Source organism: Neolamprologus brichardi, chromosome 3 (assembly GCF_056152115.1).
Source record: "Neolamprologus brichardi isolate AB-2024 chromosome 3, ASM5615211v1, whole genome shotgun sequence".
Classification (NCBI taxonomy): domain Eukaryota; kingdom Metazoa; phylum Chordata; class Actinopteri; order Cichliformes; family Cichlidae; genus Neolamprologus; species Neolamprologus brichardi.
The window spans coordinates 8889527-8912547 of NC_142106.1; the positions used below are offsets into that span (position 1 = coordinate 8889527).

At 41.7% G+C, this 23021-nt stretch overlaps 1 protein-coding gene across 3 annotated transcripts; it reads left to right on the top strand.

The window, feature by feature from the left end:
• The first annotated feature begins 12863 nt into the window (after nucleotides 1-12863).
• On the top strand, nucleotides 12864-14267 carry LOC148103382 (nuclear factor 7, ovary-like). Of its 3 annotated transcripts, XM_087839127.1 has the most exons (3): nucleotides 12876-13109; nucleotides 13296-13562; nucleotides 13596-14267. In XM_087839127.1, exons 1-3 carry the CDS (start codon nucleotides 12876-12878, stop codon nucleotides 14265-14267), a joined length of 1173 nt encoding a protein of 390 aa, XP_087695253.1. The 3 variants fall into 3 exon arrangements, with proteins under 3 accessions (XP_087695254.1, XP_087695253.1, XP_087695252.1); XM_087839126.1 differs by having other exon boundaries at nucleotides 12876-13949; nucleotides 13987-14097; XM_087839128.1 differs by having other exon boundaries at nucleotides 12864-14267.
• Nucleotides 14268-23021: the final 8754 nt, after the last annotated feature.

The following is a 23021-nucleotide window of genomic DNA, read 5'->3' on the forward strand; positions in this document are numbered from 1 at the left end:
GACTTTTTTTGGAATGTACAACTTTTCTACTGCTGGATTTTCAAGGCGTACACGGTAAAAATCATTATGCTGTTATTTGTTTAATACTTGTGCACTTTGTGAAACGAAATAAGTGGCTGAGATGAATATTATATGTGCTATTGATATTATTTTACTTGTTTTTAGTTTTCACGGTGCTCCATGATTGTGAGAGGAATAAAAGAATTGTGGACATCAGTACGAAGCGTGGATTCTTTCGACCAGAGTAGAATCAGTGAAAACGTGGCCCAATCCATCTGGAGGCTTCGGTGTACAAAGCTCTTCTCCTCCTGCAGCAAGCTACAGGCTTCGGTGTGCAAGTTCTTCTCCTCCTGCAGCAAGCTACAGGCTTCCGTGTGCAAAGCTCTTCTCATCCTGCAGCAAGCTACAATTATCGGTTGCTTCTCATCCTGCAGCGAGCTACAGGCTTCAGTGGACACGTTGCTTTGCATTTTGTAACAACCAATCGGGAGCTGCAGATTCAGCGGACACTCCAAGAAGCGGTTTCAGGCTAAAGCGTGAGTCCTCAGGCTATATTGCGCAGTTATTATACCTTATGAGTTGATGGATAGAACATGAGCTACAAATTTGCTATAATGGACAAGAAATTAATAGTGTTCAAATTTCAGACTGTGTAAAAAAAAAAAAAAAAAAAAAAAAAAAGGGGCAATCTGTTAAAGTTCTGGAAATTGTTGTTTTCTTACCTATTGTTTGCAAGCTTCATGAAGGCTGAAATTGAAGATTTATTTGCTGTCATACGTAAGAATCTAAGTGCCTTTGTGTTAATTTTAATAATTCTCCGCCTATTACATCCATTCCATTCTTGTAATTACCTTAGATATCTTGTCTTCTTCATAAGATACCCCCTTTAAAGTCTGAAAATGTCTAAAGATGGTCATAGTCACCCTGATGTTATGTCAGAAGTACAAGATGCAGTTGATTTGGAAGAGGAAAAAAGTGTAGTGTCCGAGAAATCTGAGACAAAAACAAGAAAATCCTCTCGTGAAAGGCGATTAACGCCAAAAATGCAGGAACTGAAAGATCAAGCGTTAACTCAAAAGGAGAAGAGGTTCAAAGCAACATATGAGAAATGGAAAAGCAACGTAAGAGACATTCGCACAAGGTTAAAGCAAGTATGCTCTGAGAGTGACATGTATGATATGATGGATGAGGCTGAGAAGATAGAGTCTGAATTAAAGGAACAGTATGACAGAATTCGACTCCAAACCTCACCAAGTCAAGAAATTCGAAGAAAGATCGATGCATGCTCAGCCGTGACGGCCGACTTGCTGCAGCTGATGAGAGTGCGTCTGACTGAAGACGAAGGTGAGTTTGACACGGTGGCAGAAAGATCAAGGCTACGCATGCTACTTGATAATGAATACGCTAGGTCCATATATGGATCCACAGCCTCCAGAGTTACTGCACCCAGCTGTCACAATTCTAACCATCTCTCAGAGTCACCTAGCATTTCAGCTATGAGGGCGGAAGTGGCTGCTCAGCTGGCTGCAAAGAGAGCCGAAATTGATATGGAAGCTGCCATCGAAGCTCAACGTCAGCAGTTGAGAAAACTTGAAAATCAGAGGGACATTGATGTAATTCAGGCAAAGCTAAATGTCTACACTGAAGAAGAGGGAAGGGATGGGACACGCAGTCCTCCATTCAGCAAAGTGAGTGATGCTCACCCCTTCACTCACCACATCCCAGATCAAGAACGGCAGGTTGTGCAAAACGAGACATCATTGGTCCAATCGCTACAAGAGTCATTAGCTCTCACTCGCTTGCCAACTCCAGAACCTTCTGTATTCTTGGGCGATCCTCTGAAGTTTACAGAATGGAGCATAAGCTTCAAAGCCCTCATAGAGAGACGATGCTCTGACCCTGCAGACAGGCTATTCTACCTGCAAAGGTACATAGCAGGTGAGGCAAAATCCTCTCTTGAAGGCAGCTTCTACAGAAAAGATGAAGAAGCCTATCAACAAGCATGGGATAGGTTAAATGCTAGATATGGCCATTCCTTTGTAGTGCAGCGGGCTTTCAGAGAGAAGCTAAATGGGTGGCCGAAGATTGGTGGAAAGGAATATCTGAAGTTAAGAGAGTTCAGTGATTTCCTCCAAACATGTAGTAATGCCATGCCTCACATAAAGGGCTTACAGGTTCTTAACGACTGTGAGGAGAATCAGAAAATACTAGTCAAGCTTCCTGATTGGGTGACATCTAGATGGAACCGTTATGTCACAGAGCAGCTAGATCGGGGCAACGACTATCCAAGCTTTCATGAGTTTGCTTCCTTTATCTCTAAGGAGTCACGCATAGCATGCAATCCAGTGTCATCCTTACATGCCTTAAGGCACTCTGCAGAGGCACCACCAAGAGAGATGAAGCGTTCAAAAGCAAACACGTTTGCCACAAATGTGAAACCCCCAATTCCATCAAGCTCCACCGCCAAATCTGACCCTGGTGAAATCAAGTTGGGAGATGCAGGGAAACCAAAGAAATGGACCACACCAACACAAAATTCCAATAATGGCCAGTGTATTTGCTGTAGTGAGAACCATTCCATACATAAATGCAAGAGGCTTATGGACATGTCTGTAGAGGATAAGAAAAAATGCATACTTGAAAATAAGTTGTGTTTTGCATGTCTAAGAAAGGGTCACAATTCTAAAGACTGTAGGAACAGGGCCATGTGTGGCATATGCAGAAAGAGTCACCCAACGCCATTGCATGAAGATCGTTCTACAGCAGCATCAACACAAGGCGCAGTTGAAGAAAGTACGTCGTCATTATCATGTTGTGTGAGTGGAGGTGAAGGTGGGAGTACGTCGATGATAGTCCCAGTGTGGATCTCAACACTTAGTGCTCCGGACACTGAAACCCTAGTGTATGCACTATTGGACACTCAAAGCAGTCACACATTTGTTGATCAGGAGGTGTGCGAAAAGCTACAAGCAACAATGGAACCAGTGAAACTTAAACTTTCCACCATGATGGGGAGAGACTCAGTCGTGAAGAGTCAAAGAGTATGCGAGCTCAAAGTTAGAGGATTTTCCTCTAATGTTTCCATCAGTTTGCCTCCTGCCTACACAAGGGACTTCATTCCTCTTGACCGCACACATATTCCCACTTGCCAGACAGCCAACAAATGGAAACATCTTGTAAGCATGGCCCAGGAGATACCCCCGTTGATGGACTGTGGTGTTGGATTGTTGATTGGATACGACTGCTCCAGAGCATTAATTCCAAGAAGGGTCATCACTGGGGGCATCTATGAGCCTTATGCTATTGAGACGGACCTTGGTTGGAGTATTGTGGGAAGCGCACCACAGTGTGTGCAGGCTAAAGATGTGACTGGTTTTTGCCATCGAGTGTCTGTCAGAGAGGTGCCACCCATAACACCATTTGCTGTCATCAAGGCCCTGGAGTCCGATTTTGCAGACACAAAACCTGGTGACAGAAGCATATCTCAAGAAGATATTTCCTTCCTGCAGATCTTGAAAGACAGAATCCAACAAAATAAGGATGGTCACCTGGAGATGCCTCTCCCTTTCAAAGCACGTCCGCATCTCCCAGACAACAAAAGGCTGGCGTTAGTACGGCTGAAGCATCTAAAGAGGAAGCTGGACAGAGATCCCAAATTCAAAATAGACTACGTGAGATTTATGGAAGGTGTCTTCAAGGATGGAGATGCAGAGAAAGTGGAAAACCAAGCAGAGCTGGGGAAAGTCTGGTATATCCCACATCAAGGAGTTTACCACCCCAGAAAACCAGGCAAAATCAGAGTGGTTTTCGACTGCTCTGCAAGGTATGAAGGCACCTCCTTAAACGACCATCTGATAACAGGACCTGACCTCACAAATAGCCTAACAGTAGTGCTGTGCCGCTTCCGTAAACATCCCATTGCAGTCATGTGTGATGTGGAGAAAATGTTCCACAGGTTTCATGTGAACGAGGATGATAGAGACTACCTGCGGTTTCTCTGGTGGGAAAATGGAGACACAAACTCTGAACCCAGAGAGTACCGCATGAAGGTTCACCTGTTTGGAGCATCATCCTCCCCTGGCTGCGCCAATTATGGCATGAAACACCTTGCCATCCAATGTGAGAAAGAGTACCCCTCCGCAGCTAGCTTCATCCAGAAGCATTTCTATGTCGACGATGGTCTCATAAGTGTAGAGTCGGTGGGTAAGGCAATTGAACTGGTCAAAGAAGCCCAAGCCGTGTGTGCCAAAGGAAAGCTGCACCTTCACAAATTTCTCTCCAATAGCCGAGAGGTCCTTGACTCTGTTGATGTTGCAGAGCGTGCTACGGAGGTAAAGAATGTTGATCTTAATCACGATGATTTACCAGTTCAAAGAGTGCTAGGTATAAGGTGGAACATTGAAAATGATAGCTTCTCCTTCAAGGTGTCACTTGGGGAGAAACCAGCAACGCGTCGAGGGATTCTCTCAATTGTGGCCTCCTTGTATGACCCTTTGGGGTTTCTTGCCCCAGTCATTCTTGAAGGGAAAAGAGTGCTGCAAGAGATGTGTCAGAGAGGCACAGGGTGGGATGAGCCACTACCCAAAGGCTTGAAGTTAAGGTGGGAGACTTGGATGAAGGATTTGGAGAACCTGGAAAGAATTGAAATTCAAAGATGCTTCATACCTGACAGCCTTGGTGAGATTCAGAGAGCAGAGCTTCATCATTTCTCCGATGCAAGCAGTCAAGGGTACGGCCAGTGCTCTTACATCAGAGTGGTAAGCAGAGAAAGGGTATTCTGCTCCTTGGTCATGGGCAAGGCGAGGGTTGCACCAACCAAAATAGTTACCATACCGAGACTTGAGTTAACTGCAGCAGTAACCTCGGCAACTGTGAGCAGCATGTTAAGGGGGGAGCTAGAGCTCAAGATTGATGACGAATATTTTTGGACAGACTCAAAGGTCGTGCTTGGTTACATCAATAATGAAGCAAGAAGGTTCCATGTGTTCGTGGCAAACCGCGTGCAGAGAATTCGAGAAACCACCGATGCACGGAAATGGTATTATGTTGACACAGGAGAAAACCCTGCTGATCATGCCTCGAGAGGCCTCAAAGTAGCTGACCTCATCAAGTCAAATTGGTTCTCTGGTCCCAGCTTTCTATGGGAAAGAGAGATAGCCACAAAACAGGCTACTTCAGATTTGCTGGTGGGGGACCCAGAGGTGAGGACTACTCAGGTGTTGAAGGTTGATGTAGCAAGGCAGTTTGACATCCAGAAGCATCTGCTGCGGTTCTCAAGATGGACTACAGCTGTCAACGTCATTGCTTGTATCCAGCGGCTGGCAAAGAGGATCAGGACTGCTGAGCCTTTAAACGTGGAAGAGAGAAAGCAAGCTCCACAGACTCTCGTCAAGCTTGCACAACAAGATGCTTTTCAAGAGGAGTTAAACACGCTCAGCCAGAAACTAGGAAGACTGCCTTGCAACCACCAACTCTTTCAGCTAGACCCATTTCTCCAAGATGGCATAATGAGAGTAGGAGGAAGACTGAGGAAGGCATCTGTGCCTCTCGAGTTAAGACACCCAGTGATCCTTCCTAAAGATGGTGCTGTTACAAACCTCATCATTGCACACCATCATACCAAGATACAACACCAAGGCAGAGGACAAACCCTCAATGCACTGAGAGCCAATGGTTACTGGATCGCTGGTGGAAGTAAGGCTGTAGCCCAATACATCAGGCAGTGCGTACAGTGCAGGAGAGCCCGCGCGCCACCAGAGGAGCAACGGATGGCAGACCGTGACCGTGTTGATCCCACACCACCATTCACTTATTGTGGTATGGACTAGAGATGGCACGATACCACTTTTTTATGTCCGATACCGATACCGATATCATAAATTTGGATATCTGCCGATACCGATATGAATCCGATATAGTGTGTTTTTTAATCAATAAAACGTTTTTTTAATATCTTGCTGCATTTTGTATAAGTTTATACTCAAGTTTAAATAAATAACAACACTAAAGCAATTCTGTTATACCTGTATGTAAAAAATACACTGCACTATATTTCATAGTTCAGCAAAACTGATCAATCTAATAAACTTAAACCTGCACCATCCTCCCTATTCTGGTATTTTAAAGAGTACTTAGCAGAAATATTAAGCAACCCAACTAATAGGGTTGCAAACTCCCAGCAAAAAAAAAAATAGGGAACCACCCTCCACCTCATGATGCTTAATTGATGTAATCTAATTTAATTTGGTACAGGGGGAAAATGCACAGAAATAAATTATTTTTCAAGAATAATTAAATAGATTCAACATCTTTCTTCTACAGAACTGCAGACTGCACAGATGGTACCCAAAGGAAAAAGTACTGTAGCTTACTAGGGTATATTAGACTTAACAGTTACTATATATAGTAATGGACTTCTATATATTTTACATCAGATTAAAACTTTGGGTGTAAGATTCAGATAATTATTTATTAAAAGCTCGACATTTTAAATGAGAATAAGAAAGAAAAGTATGTCTTTGTGCCCCCTTTTCCCTGTTCATCCCCTATCGGCCCCCCTGGCTACACTTTGCTAGATCCGCCCCTGCACAGTTACCAGCCGTCAGCTGCGTAGAAAAAGATCCTGGTGTAGAAAGTAATAATAAATAAATTCTAACAACAGCTTATCAAGCTTAAACGTGCTGCTGTTGTTCAGCCGCTGGTTTCCTCTTTCTGGTGAGAAGTGGGCCAAAAACTAAGAAGAGAAACGGACTCGTGACAGAAAAGGCGATCAGCTGATCATTGATCAGTTTCATGATTGAAGTAGCAGCAGGAGAGAGAAAGAGAGAGAGAGGCAGTTGCTCTATATATCGGTTGTTAAGCTTACCGGGAATGCTTTACAAACATTCAGAGATGAACTTACACACTTGCTTTACTTCTCTCTGGGATAACGTCCTTGGAGATGAAATGCTGGTTTGCTAGCAAGGCTACAAATACACACAGCTGCTCTATCACGTGATGCATACTGCTGTGACGTGCTACGGTTATGAGCCGAGTTACGCAGTGTAGCAAGTTTTGTGAGGTGCTTTTTTGATATTTAATGGATCGGATTACATTTTTTATTTCTCGCCGATATCCGATCCAGTAATTTGGGTCAGTATCGGACCGATACCGATACGTAATATCGGATCGGTCCATCTCTAGTATGGACTGCTTTGGTCCTTTTCACACCAAACAAGGTCGCAAAGACCAAAAACGGTACGGCCTCCTCTTTACATGTTTTTGCTCAAGGGCAGTGCATATAGAGATGTTGGAGGATTTGACGACTGACGCGTTCATCAACGCTTTGCGCTGCTTCATTGCCCTTCGTGGAGCTCTTAGGCACATTAGGTCTGATCAGGGAACTAACTTTATGGGGGCAAGAAACGAGATGGCAAAGGCTCTGAAAGAACTTGATAAGGAAAGAGTGACTGCATACCTAGCAGAAAATCAGTGCGACTTCCAGATGAATACGCCCCACTCTAGTCATGCTGGAGGCGCATGGGAGCGTCAAATCCGGACAGTGAGAAGCGTACTGGGCACAGTCCTTGCCTGCAGTGTGGGAAGGTTGGATGATGCTTCATTAAGGACATTCCTTTATGAAGCCATGTGCATCGTGAATAACCGCCCTCTCACTGTTGATAACATCAATGACCCCAAAAGCTTGGAGCCACTCACACCGAACCACTTGATCACCATGAAATCCTCAATCCCACTTCCACCTCCAGGTAAATTTGTCAAGGAGGACCTGTATGCTAAGAAACGGTGGAGAAGGGTCCAGTATCTGACTGAGCAATTTTGGCACAGATGGAGAAAGGAATACCTGGCCAATATTGCTCTGAGACAGCGATGGCATACACCAAGACGTAATGTGGAGGTGGGTGACATTGTGATTCTCAAAGAGGAAGATATTCCTCGCAATGAATGGAAACTCGCTAGGGTTGTGGAAGCACATGAGGATGATGATGGACTTGTACGGAAGGTGACAATCCAGACTGGTGATCGGAAGTTAGGAAAGGGAGGCGAACGCCTCGTCCAACCCTCCATCATTCAGAGACCCATTCAGAAATTAGTGGTCCTGTTGAAAAACAGCTAAAATTGGGAAAATGCCATTCATTGATTAGATTTCCCTTCTAAAATAGAAGTTGTCATTATGCTGTACTTCATGCACATGTTATGGAGATGTAAATTCTACTGTTCATATTGTTGAATTCATTTGTTGAGAAAAGAATATTGTTTATGTCAATGCAAGAGTGTTTTAAAACAACAACATGGTTCTTGGGAATTACCATTGATTTAATGAGCAATGCCAGTGTATTTACGTTCACAGTTGTAATAATCAAAGGTAATTGGTGGGAGTGTAGCTGACGCTGAAATGTTTGTGTGGGTTGCCATGACAACACCAAAGCGCGTCTGAGATCGTTATTGTTTTCTATTTGTTTTCTTTATTTGCTTCTCATGCTTGTGTACATTTGCAGTTGCAAAAGATAATCTATGAATCCAGTGATACATCTTTCTTATAAGAAATGTTTCTGTTAAAAAATTATTGTGAAGTAGTCACTTCCTGTGAGTCGCGGGAACCGGAAGTTGTGCGCGGGAGAGACAAGACAGAACAGTAACACGGCGGACTTTTTTTGGAATGTACAACTTTTCTACTGCTGGATTTTCAAGGCGTACACGGTAAAAATCATTATGCTGTTATTTGTTTAATACTTGTGCACTTTGTGAAACGAAATAAGTGGCTGAGATGAATATTATATGTGCTATTGATATTATTTTACTTGTTTCTAGTTTTCACGGTGCTCCATGATTGTGAGAGGAATAAAAGAATTGTGGACATCAGTACGAAGCGTGGATTCTTTCGACCAGAGTAGAAACACTGAGGACCTGATGGCTTTGAACTTTACTTGTCCATCTTGGTTTTAATTTTGCACTCCAGTATGAACACCCATCCCTCAACCCCAGGATCACCACAACATGATCTAACACACCTACACCTTAGTTCACAGATTCACTTTGTCTAAGGTTTATTTCTGAGATTTCACACAACCCAGGACTCAAATCATGAATACATAATGGGCTTGGATTTACAACATTATGAATGAAATGTGCTCTATTTGGAAGCAGCCGGCCCCCCTCCCCTTTCGACGGGTTGTGTGTGAGACTTTAAATCATCAAACTGTAAATTATAAATTGTTTTTGATCCCTTTACCCCGAGTCCTAAAGTTATATTTATTCTCTTACTCTTCTTATATTTATTGTTTGTTTACTTGCACTGCTGTAACTGGAGCCTCGTCGTCTCGTCTCTCTATATACTGGACTGTATGTAGCGGAGATGACAATAAAGTTTACTTTGACTTCAGCAGCGAGCAGGCGCACCGAGGGCTCGCGCTCACTTTTCATGTATAGAATTTTGAAAAAAAAAATCGGTGCAAATTATAAGTCTGTATCATAATGTCTGGTGTTTTCGTGTTTGTTGGTTTGTTTTTATTTTGTTTTATTTTGAGACTTGGTTATTTGACGCTGCTCCAGCCAGGCAGAGAATCCCCCGCCGCCCCGACCTCTCCTCCCTGTGCTGCAAGCAGCAGGCGCACCTCGCAAACGGAGGGCGCTCTTACTCCCAGCAAATGGGCGATAGAAAACCGATCGGTGCCTGTACCATTCCCAATAATCGCTGGCTGACGTCGGGGCAGCAAGAGTACGAGCATTTTTTTTTTTTTTTTTTGCCGATGCCCGTGATGCCGCCCCCCACCACGATGCCGCCCCGGGCAACCGCCCGTGTCGCCAGTATCTAAAACCGCTACTGGCAGTGTTTGCTTTATTTTAGACAAACACACCTCCTCCTGGTTCTACCTCCATCTCTCCTCCTCTTCTCTCTGTGCTGTTGCCTGTTGGATCAGTCTATGTTGTGGTTCTACTGGTGTTACTGGTTCTGCTGGTGAGACGATGTGTTCACAGGAAACTTGAAGGTTTGTACATATTCATTCTTATTCATTGTGGTATTTTGTTTCCATTCTGTCATCATAATTTGGTCCATTTAGATTCTTAAATCATAAAAGTGTTTACTTTAACTCATTTCAGCAGATGGAGAAGATGACATCACCAGTGACATCACATACAGTGTTGTGAAATCATCAAATCATCAACAACCTCCAGTCAAAGAAACCAGAGATGGAGGTTTGTGTGTTCACCCAGGTGTCATCCACATACCTGAACCAATGACTTGGTGGTGTTTCAGGGTAGGATAGCAAAGCCCTCTTTTCCACGTCTTCCATATACAAGTTACCCACAATGGGTGAAACTGGGGAGCCCACGGCACACCCATGTTCCTGCCTGTAGAACTGACCCTTGTATGTGAAACAGGTGGAATTAAGACACAGTTTCAAAAGCAAGCACACCTGGTCCAACAGCCTTGTCTTGTTCTAACTACTTCAGACAGTCTGTCACCCTCGTCCTGTGACCACTTCCTGGGTCTCTTTCAGTCTTCAAATATAAAGTTTTTACAGCTTATAGATTTTAAGTTCTGCTCCAATTATTTGGGTAAAGATAAGAAACACTTTGATGGCCTATAAGTGAAAGTGAAAACGTGATAAATGAATAATATAATTAATAAATAATAAATAATTATATTTTTTTGATAAGTGAAGTTCACTGAACTGAAAGGAAAATTTGGTTTGATGATGGTTGACATGTTTTCCAAATAGAAGTTTTTCCTCTAGTAAGGAGATACAGGTGCAGCAGAGCATTGCTGGAAGAAATGATCCCAAGCGTGGAATCTCCTGAGAAATCTTCAGAGACCCAGCGAGAAGTAGGGACCATAGCTGACAGCCCAGGCAGGGGTTGAGGTCAAAGGTCATGCTGTTTGGGGACCTACTGGTCATCATGAGAAGATTCTGGAACCACAGCAATGACCATAAAGCTGCATTGGATGGAGAGCTGTGCCACGGGGCTTTCCAGAGGTAATCACGAGGAGATTGTGGACAACAGATGGAGATCTGAAGGATGAGGGGAGCGTTCCAAGCTCCAATCGACCGTGCAGAGAGGAAGTTCAAGGATGGCATCATTATTCTGTGAACAGAAACCAGAAGCTATGGTGGTGACGGGGAATGACTGACAGCAATTTCCTATGAACATCACCTAATGCTGTGTCACTGTGCTATGCATACTTTGACACTCTGAAGAGGGTCTTCCTTTGTGTCATTGTTGTTGTCATTTGCATCATGAACAAGACTGCTGAAGTGACTCAACAGGTGGGGTTATAACAGCAGTAAAATAATTGAATCCAATACCCTTTCCAAAAAAGGTTTTCTGCAGAGACGAAAGGAGTCATAAGTATATAGAGGAGTCATAAGTATCCCCCCACAGGAAGAATGCATGAAATGAGGTGATGAGGGTTGATAGAGGCCATAAAACAGGAGTGCTGACAAAGGCCTGCAGCCTTGAAGATAACTGAAAGCCACATTGACAAACAGCAAAACTAACTGGTATGTTTGTTATACCCATGTCTGCATACATTTGGACTCTGGTCATATGGACAGTGATAGAAACAACTGGAAGAGACATTTATGAAGCTCTGAGGAACTCAAACCACTCTGCATGTGTGATTTACACACCTGGAGGAGATGCACCACATAGCTGGAATGATTTTGCAAATGTTAATTTCTATGTTTGACTATTAACATTCATTTGCTTACTTGGAGGGAACGATGCTCGTCACAGTTCTCTCCCTCATGCACGAGCAACACAAAGAGCTCTGGTGACTTGCGTCTTGTTTTTGCCATTGTAGTAGAATTGTCTTGGCGTTCCAGCAACGGGGTCTGTGCTAGATGAACGTATCAGCAACCTTCAAACACGTGTGGAGAATTCATTATTTCTTTGAAAGATTTTTGACTAAATAACAGAAAAAAGAAAGTAAGAGAAAGAGATGTCAGAGATGAGTGTCAGTAACACAAAAGTAACACTCAGTGTCATGCAGTGACTTTTACACAACCAGATCAGATGAACCAACTCACACTAAAACATGCATTTTGCTGCACTCTTTACACGTATTTCTTTTCTTTCTGCTCTTTTATATATTTTGTAAAACCACAAAAAATATTTTATATCAGCAGCAATTTCTCTCAAACTGCTGCATCACAGCTTTCATGCTCTGACCTGCATGTGAAATGAGATAAAAGCTCTTTATTAGTAACTTTTACAACTTCTGGCAGGTTAATGTCTGAACTTTGGAGTGAAACACACCCTTAGTTACAAGAAATAACACCACTGTCTGTAACTAAGTGAATCCACCTTAACACCACCTGTGTGTGTGTGACTGCATTACACTCCCACTGCTGGGAACCTGAACAAGAACCAGAACAAAGTCTGAAATAGAAGCTGACAAACAGCTGCACCACCGAGTGACACTTTATTTTATAAACTTCACAACAGGTTTCATGTTGTGACCTGTGGAGGTGAAAAGACACAAAACCTGTTTCACAGTTTTTGAGCTGCAGGCAGGATTGAAACACACCTTAGTTTAAAGTCAAACAGCAACATTTGTCTCCTCCCCTCACGTCACTCAAATGTGACAAACCAGGAAACAGGAAGTTGTTCGTCCTCAGTAAAGAGAGACGCACAGACGATCAGACTGAGCTCAGACCAAACTAGCAGCTTCCTCTGAGTGAGTCCAGCTACAGGAGAGAAAAGTGGAAAACTCCAACACTGCTGCTTCAAGCTGCTGACGCTCCACACACTGAATGTGAGTTTGAGCAAAAACACGACTCAAAGGAAGTTTCAGTGAAGGTGGTAGAGGAGGGAGGGGAGCCAGGACTGACTGTACTTCCTGTCTGCTGTTTTCAGCTTCACTCACAGACTCAATGGCTTCCAGATCAGAGGAGGATCTCTGCTGTCCGGTCTGTCAGCAGGTCTTCAGAGATCCTGTTCTTCTGTCATGTAGCCACAGCTTCTGTAAAGACTGTCTGAAGAGATGGTGGAGAGAGAGACCAACACACGACTGTCCAGTTTGTAAGAGAAGATCTTCAAAGGATCCACCTTTATGTCTGGCTTTAAAGAACCTGTGTGACTCGTTCTTACAGGAGAGAGATCAGAGAGCTTCAGAGGCTCTCTGCAGTCTGCACTCTGAGAAACTCAAACTCTTCTGTCTGGACCATCAGCAGCCAGTGTGTCTCGTCTGCAGAGACTCAGAAAAACACACCAATCACAGATTCAGACCCATCGATGAAGCTGCACAACAACACAAGAAGGAACTTCAGGAAACTCTGGAGCTCTTAAAGAAGAAGTTAAAGGTTTGTGAAGAAGTTCAAGTGAAGTTTGATCAAACAGCAGAACACATTAAGGTCCAGGCCCGACACACAGAGAGGCAGATTAAGGAGCAGTTTAAGAAGCTTCACCAGTTTCTAGCAGAAGAAGAGGAGGCCAGGCTGGCTGCACTGAGGGAGGAAGAGGAGCAGAAGAGTGGGATGATGAAGGAGAAGATGGAGGCTCTGAGCAGAGAGATAGCAGCTCTTTCAGACACAGTCAGAGCCACAGAGGAGGAGCTGAGAGCTGAAGACGTCTCATTCCTGCACAACTACAAGGCTGCAGTGGAAAGAGTCCAGCGCTGCCCCCTGCTGGATGATCCACAGCTGCCCTCAGGAGCTCTGATAGACCAGGCCAAACACCTGGGCAACCTGACCTTCAACATCTGGAACAACATGAAGGACATGGTCTCCTACACTCCTCTCATTCTGGACCCAAACACTGCTCATCCAAACCTCATCCTGTCTGAAGATCTGACCAGTGTGAGACGAGGAGGAGAGAGGCAGCAGCTTCCTGATAATCCAGAGAGGTTTGATGGATCGATCTTCTCTGTCCTGGGCTCTGAGGGCTTTAACTCAGGGACTCACAGCTGGGATGTTGATGTTGGAGACAGTACAGGGTGGGGACTGTGTGTGTTAGCAGAGTCTGTGCAGAGGAAGGGAAGCATAGAGTCTGGATTATGGGGAATATGTTTCTATGAAGGTAAATACTCAGAATGTTCACCATCAGCTGGTTTCACTGTTCTCTCAGTCCAGAAGAAGCTCCAGAGGATCAGAGTGAATCTGGACTGGAACAGAGGAAAGCTGTCGTTCTCTGATCCTGATACTAACACACACATACACACCTTCACACACACTTTCACTCACAGGATGTTTCCATACATTTACACTGGTGTTAAAGTGAAGGTGTGTCCGTTGAAGGTGTCAGTGTCAGTGCAGCAGATGAGTTGAGGATGATGATATTTCTAATGTTGTTTCCTGTCAGTGAATTGAAGCTGTTAAACTGCAGCTGTCCTCCTGCTGCCTCGTTGTTCCAAAGCTCTTTGTTTCTCTTTTAGTTCTCACTGTTTCTTTCTGTTTCTGCTGTCCACCTTTTCACATGGAAAATCATTTCACTGTTTCTCACTGAATGACTCCCCAAACTAGATTTGAAATTCTATCAAGTTTCTAATCATTACAAGTGATTCATGTTTCTATTTGATGTGTAAATGGAGATGATTTAGTTTGCTGGGATATGGACTGACATGTGTTGAATGGGAGGAGCAGAAACATCAAACATCAAAGATTTAAAAAATAATAAAGATAATAAACACACAGGTCAAAGGTCAGAGTCACAGGAATTAGGAAACAGTTCAGTTTCTTCCGTTTGAAATGTTTCAGTTTCTTTGCTTGATCAGTTCACACTTCTCTCTGTGAACGACTTCAGTGCTTCGTCCATGACTTCTGAAGGTAAAGGGCCCAAAGAGCCAATCAGCAGCTCTGAAACAGGAAATATGACTCATGGAGAAGTTCACAACAGTTTCAGCTGCCAATTGTACTCATCACCATGGAGACTGATGCATCAAATCTAAATAAAGGCTGGATGGAGGCAGAGTGACAGTGTTGTAGATGCTGCATTTTGAAGCCTCAGTGTTTAAATTGTGTCCACAGCCACGTAGACAGAGTGGGTGGATTTGCTTCTAGAAGGACTTTGTTGCAGCTCTACAGCAGGTATTTGTTGTTGGATGACATCACATTCAGCAGTGCTGTGACTGAGCCATAAGTGTCAGGGCTCAGACGAGGCCCACACATGCGTGTTTGTCGGTACACACACAGTTAAGATATGGAACATGTGAACATGAGACATATGAAGAGACTGAACAGATAAAACGTCCTTTATATCCATCAGTGACTTGATGGAGCTTCTTGCTGCAGTGTGTTTGGGTTTGGCTGATAACACTGGTCATGCATGTTTCCTTCATGCTCTGTGGTTTTAATTAATTTAGTTTTAATTCAAAATTAATGCTTAACAAAGTTTAACACAAATGAACACCAGATAACAAAGAAAACGAATGGTTAAGCCTAACATGCTCAAGTGAGACATTAAACTTTTCTAAAACTATGCAGTTATGAAACATATGCAGTTATGTCGTTAACTTTTATCGAGTGGAAAAAAAGTTGGCGTTCATCCTCCAGCTTCACTGTGCTAATGTTATGCTAACATAGCTGTGTCGCTAGCAATCACGTAGCACAACATTATATACCAGGTAGTCCAACTTCAGTAACCCTGCAAACGCCACTGCTGTTTAGTTTTCTGTCTTTATTTATGTTAGAAGTGATAGCAGAGCTGTACGTTTGAATTAGTTTCAAAAATCTCTCAGTCAGAACATGGTATGAAATGTTTAGGTGTAAACTGGCGAGCTAACTTCCTGCTAACTTCTAACTCCGTTAAATTTAACAACTTCTGTTTTCATGGATGTTAAACTTCATAGTTACACCTGGTAAAGCAGCAACACTAATGATTTTATTAAAGATGAAAGAATTTAGACCGTTTTTAAAAAAAAATTTAAATAATTGTTTTCTTATTTTCAAGTGTGTGTGAAGCTGACACACATGAGCAAAATCTGTTGATTTCATTTGAAAGTTAATATGTCTATAATATTTTTTAGTTCTTCAACATATGTTTAATCAGCATGTGGCTTCTTTGTTAGTCACTGAAAATATAAACAGACTCACACTGGTTCTGAAAATAAATCAATATTAAATGAATATAAGATCAGATCTTCATTTGCAACAATGTGGACACCATCATGTTAGTGATGTTCGATTTGTGAACGAATCGTTCAATACTCGAGAATCACTTTACTGACTCGTGAATCATGATTCACAAGCCCAACTGACTCACTGACTCATCCCTGTTGCTGTTAGCAAACTAATTTGCTTAGTAGAAATATATCTAGCTTATAATTAAAATTGTGGGGGGGGGGGGGGGGGAAACAACAGCTAGTTTCTTAACAAAAAAATGTCTGCTCTGAACTGGAAGAAAAAACCCTGAGTAGAAGCTCACATCAAGAAAATAGCTCCTCGGTTCACAGTAGCATCACTCTGCTAACATGCTAACAGCACATTTGAGCTACTCACCCCCTCCCTTCCTGTGCTGAATCATAGAGCGAGCGAATGACTCACTCACTCACTCACTAACTCACCCCCTCCCTCCTGTGCTAAATTTTTTGCACTCTCTGGTCAACTGACTCAGTGAATCAAATGACTCAAAAAATCCGATTCACTTTGGTGAGTGACTCATTAAAACTCGATTCAGTAAAAAGAATCAAATTTACCATCACTACATCATGTCATCTTTGGCTCCTCCAGCTGAGACACACCTTCACAGACACACAGCCCCTCCCCTCACTAACAGCTGGATCACTGTCACAGGTGACACACTCACCTGTCTGTGTTTCTGCATGTTTCAACATTCACAATGTGACGACAACTTAATGACTGTGTTCAGTGGCGGTCCTAGCCTGTTTGGCAGGCAAAACATATTAAGGATTGTACATTAACATAAAGCTGTTGTACACACACACATATGAAGAGAGAGAGTATACATAGTATGCAAACAGCTACCAAACAGCCATCATAATACGTCATACAATGAGAACAGGACAAATCAACAATTGACAATGACTAATTAATATTAAAATCTGTAACATAATGTTTGGAGTTTAGTCTGTTACTGTTACTATTTTTACCATTTCTTCTTGAAGCAACTGTAACGCACATTCATTTCCTTAGGGATTAATAAAGTATTCTGATTCTGATTGTGCCTCTGCCATTCCCAATATGCGCTGGCTGATGTCGGGGCAGCAAGAGTACGAGCATTTTTTTTTTTTGTTGCCGCCCCGGGCAACCGCCCATGTCGCCCGTATCTAAAACCGCTACTGCATCCAGAGGAAGTATCTGGCTGTGCATCATGTTTAGTTGTTGAGATTTTTACAGTAACCTCAGTTTTCTGTGAATTCCTTCCTTTTCTTTTGGATGTTCACTTTACTGGTCTCCATAGTGACTCGTCAGCCTCCATCCCTGCATCCTCCTCCTTCTAACCAACCCTCTGTTGTATTTCTCTTTTCCTCCTGCCTGCAGCTCCATCTTCACCACCCTTTGTCCAGGATATCCACTCTCCCTCCTCTGCACACGTCCAAACCATCATAACCTTTCCTCTCTAACTAAAGTCATCCAGGCTTTTACATCTTTAAGATGTGGCTGTAGTTTAGCTAGCTTGATGTTTTTCTATTAGTATGTTGACATGGGTGGACAGTTCCAACATGCACTGAACTCTGTTGTAATTGTGATGGTTTTATAATTTAATTTTCTTAAATTTCACACATGGCATCACATCTGAGTAGTGTTTACCTGCCTCGTCCATCTTTGTCACAGCTGCAAAATGAAATTACCATGACAACATCTCAGTACAGCAAGATAAACACCTGATACAGGGGCTTCATTTAAGAGGTAACAAAGTACAGGTTAGGTGTCAAAGGTTACTTATTAAAAACTAAAATTTGTTTTCGACCCCACTGTTGTGCAGTTTTCTCTCAGTGGGAAAAGAAAAGAATGCAATGATCTGCATCTGGACCAGCTTCAGCCTGTGTCCACCAACAAAATATGTTAGAACAATATTTGAGCGTTGATGGCCCAGTGCTCCTCTGCAGACTCAGACACACATTTTCTACACTTATAAAACATTTGAAACAGTTACATCACTCTTGTGAACGTACCTGCTGACTATTAAAACTAGAAGACTTTCATTTTTCATTATTAATCTTTAAAACTGAGTGACAGATTCTTCTGAAATGTCAATATTTAGTCATCCACATCACACAGAACACGTTTAATCTGTCAGAGATTTTAATATAAGAGTGAAATTATTTAAAGCCGATTCATAACGTTTTTTATTCATTTATTTAAACTTTAAACAATTTAAAGTTCCCTAAATTTTAAGTGAAATGTCTTTTTGCCGAATTATATCATGTAATGTTTTACTTGAACCTCATGGTGGCAGTGTTGCTCACTGTTAGGTTACCTGGAAGACAGTGCATCATATCACAGTGCATCACAGACATCATGTGTTTAAACATTAGGGTGCATTTACTGCAGAATCAATGTACTTTAGTGTACTTTAATCTTCATCAGTGTTGGATCACATTATATTGGACATTATTAGTTTCTTTAAACAAACAAACAAATAAATGCATCCACGCAGTGCTGCAACTTTTAAGCAAGCATTAAAACTCAGTGGCTGCACATTAACAGCAAAGAACAGTCTGCAGTCTGCAAAAAGAAAGCATTTTTTACTTCTGACTGTGATTATTAAATATGTTCACTGTACTGTACAGCTGATCAGGATGCCCATACATGTTAAAAATTAGTCTGATCATCATAATTATGAACACTTAATTAACTAAACATATTTTTTTAATAACGAGTTGAATAAAATACTGACATTTTATTAGGAACTGCACATGATCAGCTCGTTTATTCCTCAGAACAAACTGAGGAAGCATCATTGATGATCTGCTTGTATTCATTAAAGTGTTTAAAGTCCAATATCTCCCTCTAGTGGTCATATATAAACATGTGTGAGGATGGTGTTAATGTAAAATGTAAATCATAGTGTTCCCATCAGTCATCAGTGTGTCTCTGCACAGCTGTAATTAAAATGTGTTCAGAGGGCCTCAGTGTCTGAATGGTTCCAGTTCAGCTCCATAACAGCAGCGTCCCTGGTTTGATTCCTGTGTTTCAGCTCATATCTGCCTCTCTCACTGAGGGGGACGTCCACTACATGGACATGGATTTGTTCATTAACCAAACTACAGATCACTGAGAGCAGAGGACATTAGATCCTCTTTAAAGTTTGTGAATAAACTGTGAAGTTTCACTGAGTACAATGTTCTTTATTGATCCTCATATAAAACTTATTTCTTTTTTATAATACATGGGCATTGCAATGTGACATATTTAAGAATAGATTCATTAATGAAACGGATATTCACCACTACTTCCGGGGCATCAGTTGTACCACCGTGTCTGTACTAAGAAAGGAACAGGACATCTTCAGAAGAAGACGGAGGACTTTACTTGGTGTGACAGTGACAGAAATATATACATGCATGTCATAATTTTATCACATGTTGTGAGACACCCACAGTCTTTGTACTTATAGATCAACCACAGACTCAGAGGAAGAGGGCGGGCTTTACTTGGTGTCAGTGAGAGAAATGAAAAAAAGCTCAAATGAGTGAGAAGGACGATGAAGGAAACATCTGTGCTGTGTCTGCTCTGTAAGTAGAATCTCTGTGTTTGTTTGAATTCTTGTACTTTGACTGTCTGCCAGGGGCGATTCTAGAATCAGAGCTTTGGGGGTGCTGAGCACCCAGAGAGCTGCCCAGCCAGGCAAGATAAACCTGTCTCTGTCAGTCCCTGCATCCTTAAATGTTGTCCCGAGTTCTCTCTGACTGTCACTTTGGTGCATTTAAACCCCTGTTCCTCCCTGTCCTCATCGTCTGTTGTCTTCATCTCCATTATCAGTCATCATAATTTTACCATCTCTGTGTAAGTCTGCAAATTTCTTTATTAAATCATAAGATTCTTAAATTCATCAAGTCTCTCTGTGCCTGGGTCCTCGTCACAAAACATGACATCACTGTTTTGTACATTTTAACACAATTTAATCCCCACATTTGTGAAAGAAAAGCAAAACACTTTTTTGAAAAGTCTGTAACAAAACCATCAAATCTGATCAAGGTTATTTAAATGCTGCTAAAGAAGAATGGATTGGAATAAAAAAAATACATATCCTAACCTTAATTACTGGGTGAGAATAATGAATGATGCTCATAGTGAGTAAGAAGTAAACTGAGTGCATTTTTTGGACAGAGATTCACATTTAATGTGTATGTATAATATAATACAGATACATAAAAAACACTCCCGAAACAGAATAAATTGTTACAAATAAATTATTACATAATATTAATAAAAACTATAAAAATGGAGGCAACTTTGCCTGTGGTAGAATGTATACAATGTGTACAATGTATGCAGATACTAATTTTACTAATTTAATAATACTAATTTTCTGTTGTAAGATTTATGAGTTTCATGCTTTCATAGTGGTACTTAGGAGAGCTTGACATTTTATCAGGTGGTACACACTGTAAAAGGTTTGAGAAACACTGAGAAGTGTATGTGTGCTTTTGGAAAACATTTAAAGCTGCTGTACAGAATCTTTGAAACAAGCTTAAAACATTTTTAGAATATAAACAGAGCACTCTGCTTCTCTTTACAGCTCCTCACTCCACCAGGGCTGTTTGGCACTTTCTGATAGTGTGCAAATGTGATGTACGTACTGTGGCAGTCAAACAGACAACTGGACGGTCCAAAAGCTGGCCTACCTATTACTGGCTGAGGTTTTAGAAGAGTTGTGGCTGAACCACATAAAAATATATCATTAATTTTAATCTCCCCAATCAATTATAATGTTATGTTGGAATGTTGTTAAAGAGGGTCAAAAATGTTTCAACCCAGTTTGTTTTGCAGATTCTGTATAGCAGCTTTAATATAGGGAGGACACAACTTCCAGATTGTGTGAGTTTCTGTTGTGCCTGTCACTGTTCCCTGTCTGTTTTCTTACCTGGTTCTTCCTGACCTTGTACTTTCTCCTCACATTCCCCTCTTTCCTCTCTCCCTCTTTGGACTGACAATCATACACAAATAGATTGTATTAAATTAGATGAAAATTAAATTAATATGAAAAAATACTATTAAGATCACTAATAAAAAAGTCCTCTCTCAGTGTACTTTCAACCAAAAGGCAAATAACCAAACCACATGAACATCTAATAAAACATAAATATTGAAACACTGATCCAACATTATTCTTGATTGACGGATCATTTGATTTTACACTTTTACCTGAATGTGGCTCCTTTTTTTTTGAAAAAACTTCCTCATATTCATTATGAACCTGGCTGTCTCTGTACGCACACACACACACACACACACACAACAGGAGTTATAAGGTTAATGGGCATTCAGTCAGTTAGCTAGTTAGTATCCATTTAAAACAGGACAGTGGTAACAACTTTAGGCTACGGAAAATTTAAAGTTTTAGATTTTTAAATAGGCTGTATACATTTCAATGGGAGGAACAGGACGGTGAAATGTCGCTGAATTTACTACAAAGCAGGACGGATTGTAGGGTAGCAAACATTGTCGGAAAACACGTTTTCAACACTGCAGGTTACCTGGTGTAATGTTTTTCAGTTAAAACGAAACATGGTCTGACTCCTACCTAACTATATAAAGAGTAACTGAAGGTTAAATGCAGCTAATATGTCCTGTTTTAAGCCAGGCACTCACACCTCCGCTCCGCTGTGTCTCAGCCACCATCGCTCTGGCAGCAAGAGCGCTAGAGCCAGAGCAGGGGCGAGCTGGAACAAACCATTTTGGGAGGAGGGGGGGGGGGGGGTTATCTATACTTTTGTTGTTAAAATGTTACGTCTCAAACAAGTACAGTACTGTATGCTTTTTATATTTTTAGTAGTGTGTCACACAAACAGCAAATATTGTCAAAAAAAGTAAGAAATCTTTGGGGGTGCTTTGATTCATTTTGGGGGTGCTGAAGCACCCCCAAAACTGGGCTAAAATCGCCCCTGCTGTCTGCTCTCCTGATAACAGACATGAAAAACAAATCAGGCTAGAGAGTGATATTATACCCCTTATGTCAAACCGAGTGATTTATGACCCCCTAGAGTGATTTATGGCCCTAGGAAGTAATAAAGTAATAAAGGAAGTAATCAAAATATGATATTCATAAAAATATGATATTCATAAAAATATGATATTCATAAAAATATGCTAGTTCATAGCTCTTTGCTTTTTCCCCTTAACCCTAACTAATTGATTATTTAAGTTTCTTATATCAAATAGCATTCTTTTATTTTTTAATCCAATAAAAAAAAGTTTATTTTTTTTATGCTTAAAAACGCCATCTGGTGGTGGCTCAGCGTGTGTGCGAGGGCGCGTGCCCGAGGCTGTGCGTCAGGGCGCGCGCGTGTGTCTCCGGACTTTGTGTTTTTCGGGCTCCGTGCTTATGTGTGAAAAACGTGTTAATACATAGTAAAATAGTGAAACTGTTTAGTTAAACTTGTGCTTTGTAACGTTCAGTATGGCCAAAAATACAGGCTGCATGCCTTGGGGGAAAACTTTATTTCAATTTATATGTATTTGTTTAATCCGAACAAGGAGATTTAGAATAAAACTCAGAATCGTGAAAAAAAAAAAAAAAAAAAACTCCACCGAAAAACGCACCGCGGCTCCCAACATAAAAAACTCTTTTTCTCCAAAAAACCCCTGATAGGTACCCCTCTATTCCCCAAAACCTTATATTTCGGAAACAGGGGAAAAATCCTGAAAAAATACTTAGTCTTTTGTCCCCCCTCCCACCCCGATCCTCCGCTGAGGAAAACCAAAAACTCCCGCACCGCGGCTCCCAACATAAAAAACTCTTTTTCTCCAAAAAACCCTGATAGGTACCCCTCTATTCCCCAAAACCTTATATTTCGGAAACAGGGGAAAAATCCTGAAAAAATCCTTAGTCTTTTGTCCCCCCTCCCACCCCGATCCTCCGCTGAGGAAAACCAAAAACTCCCGCACCGCGGCTCC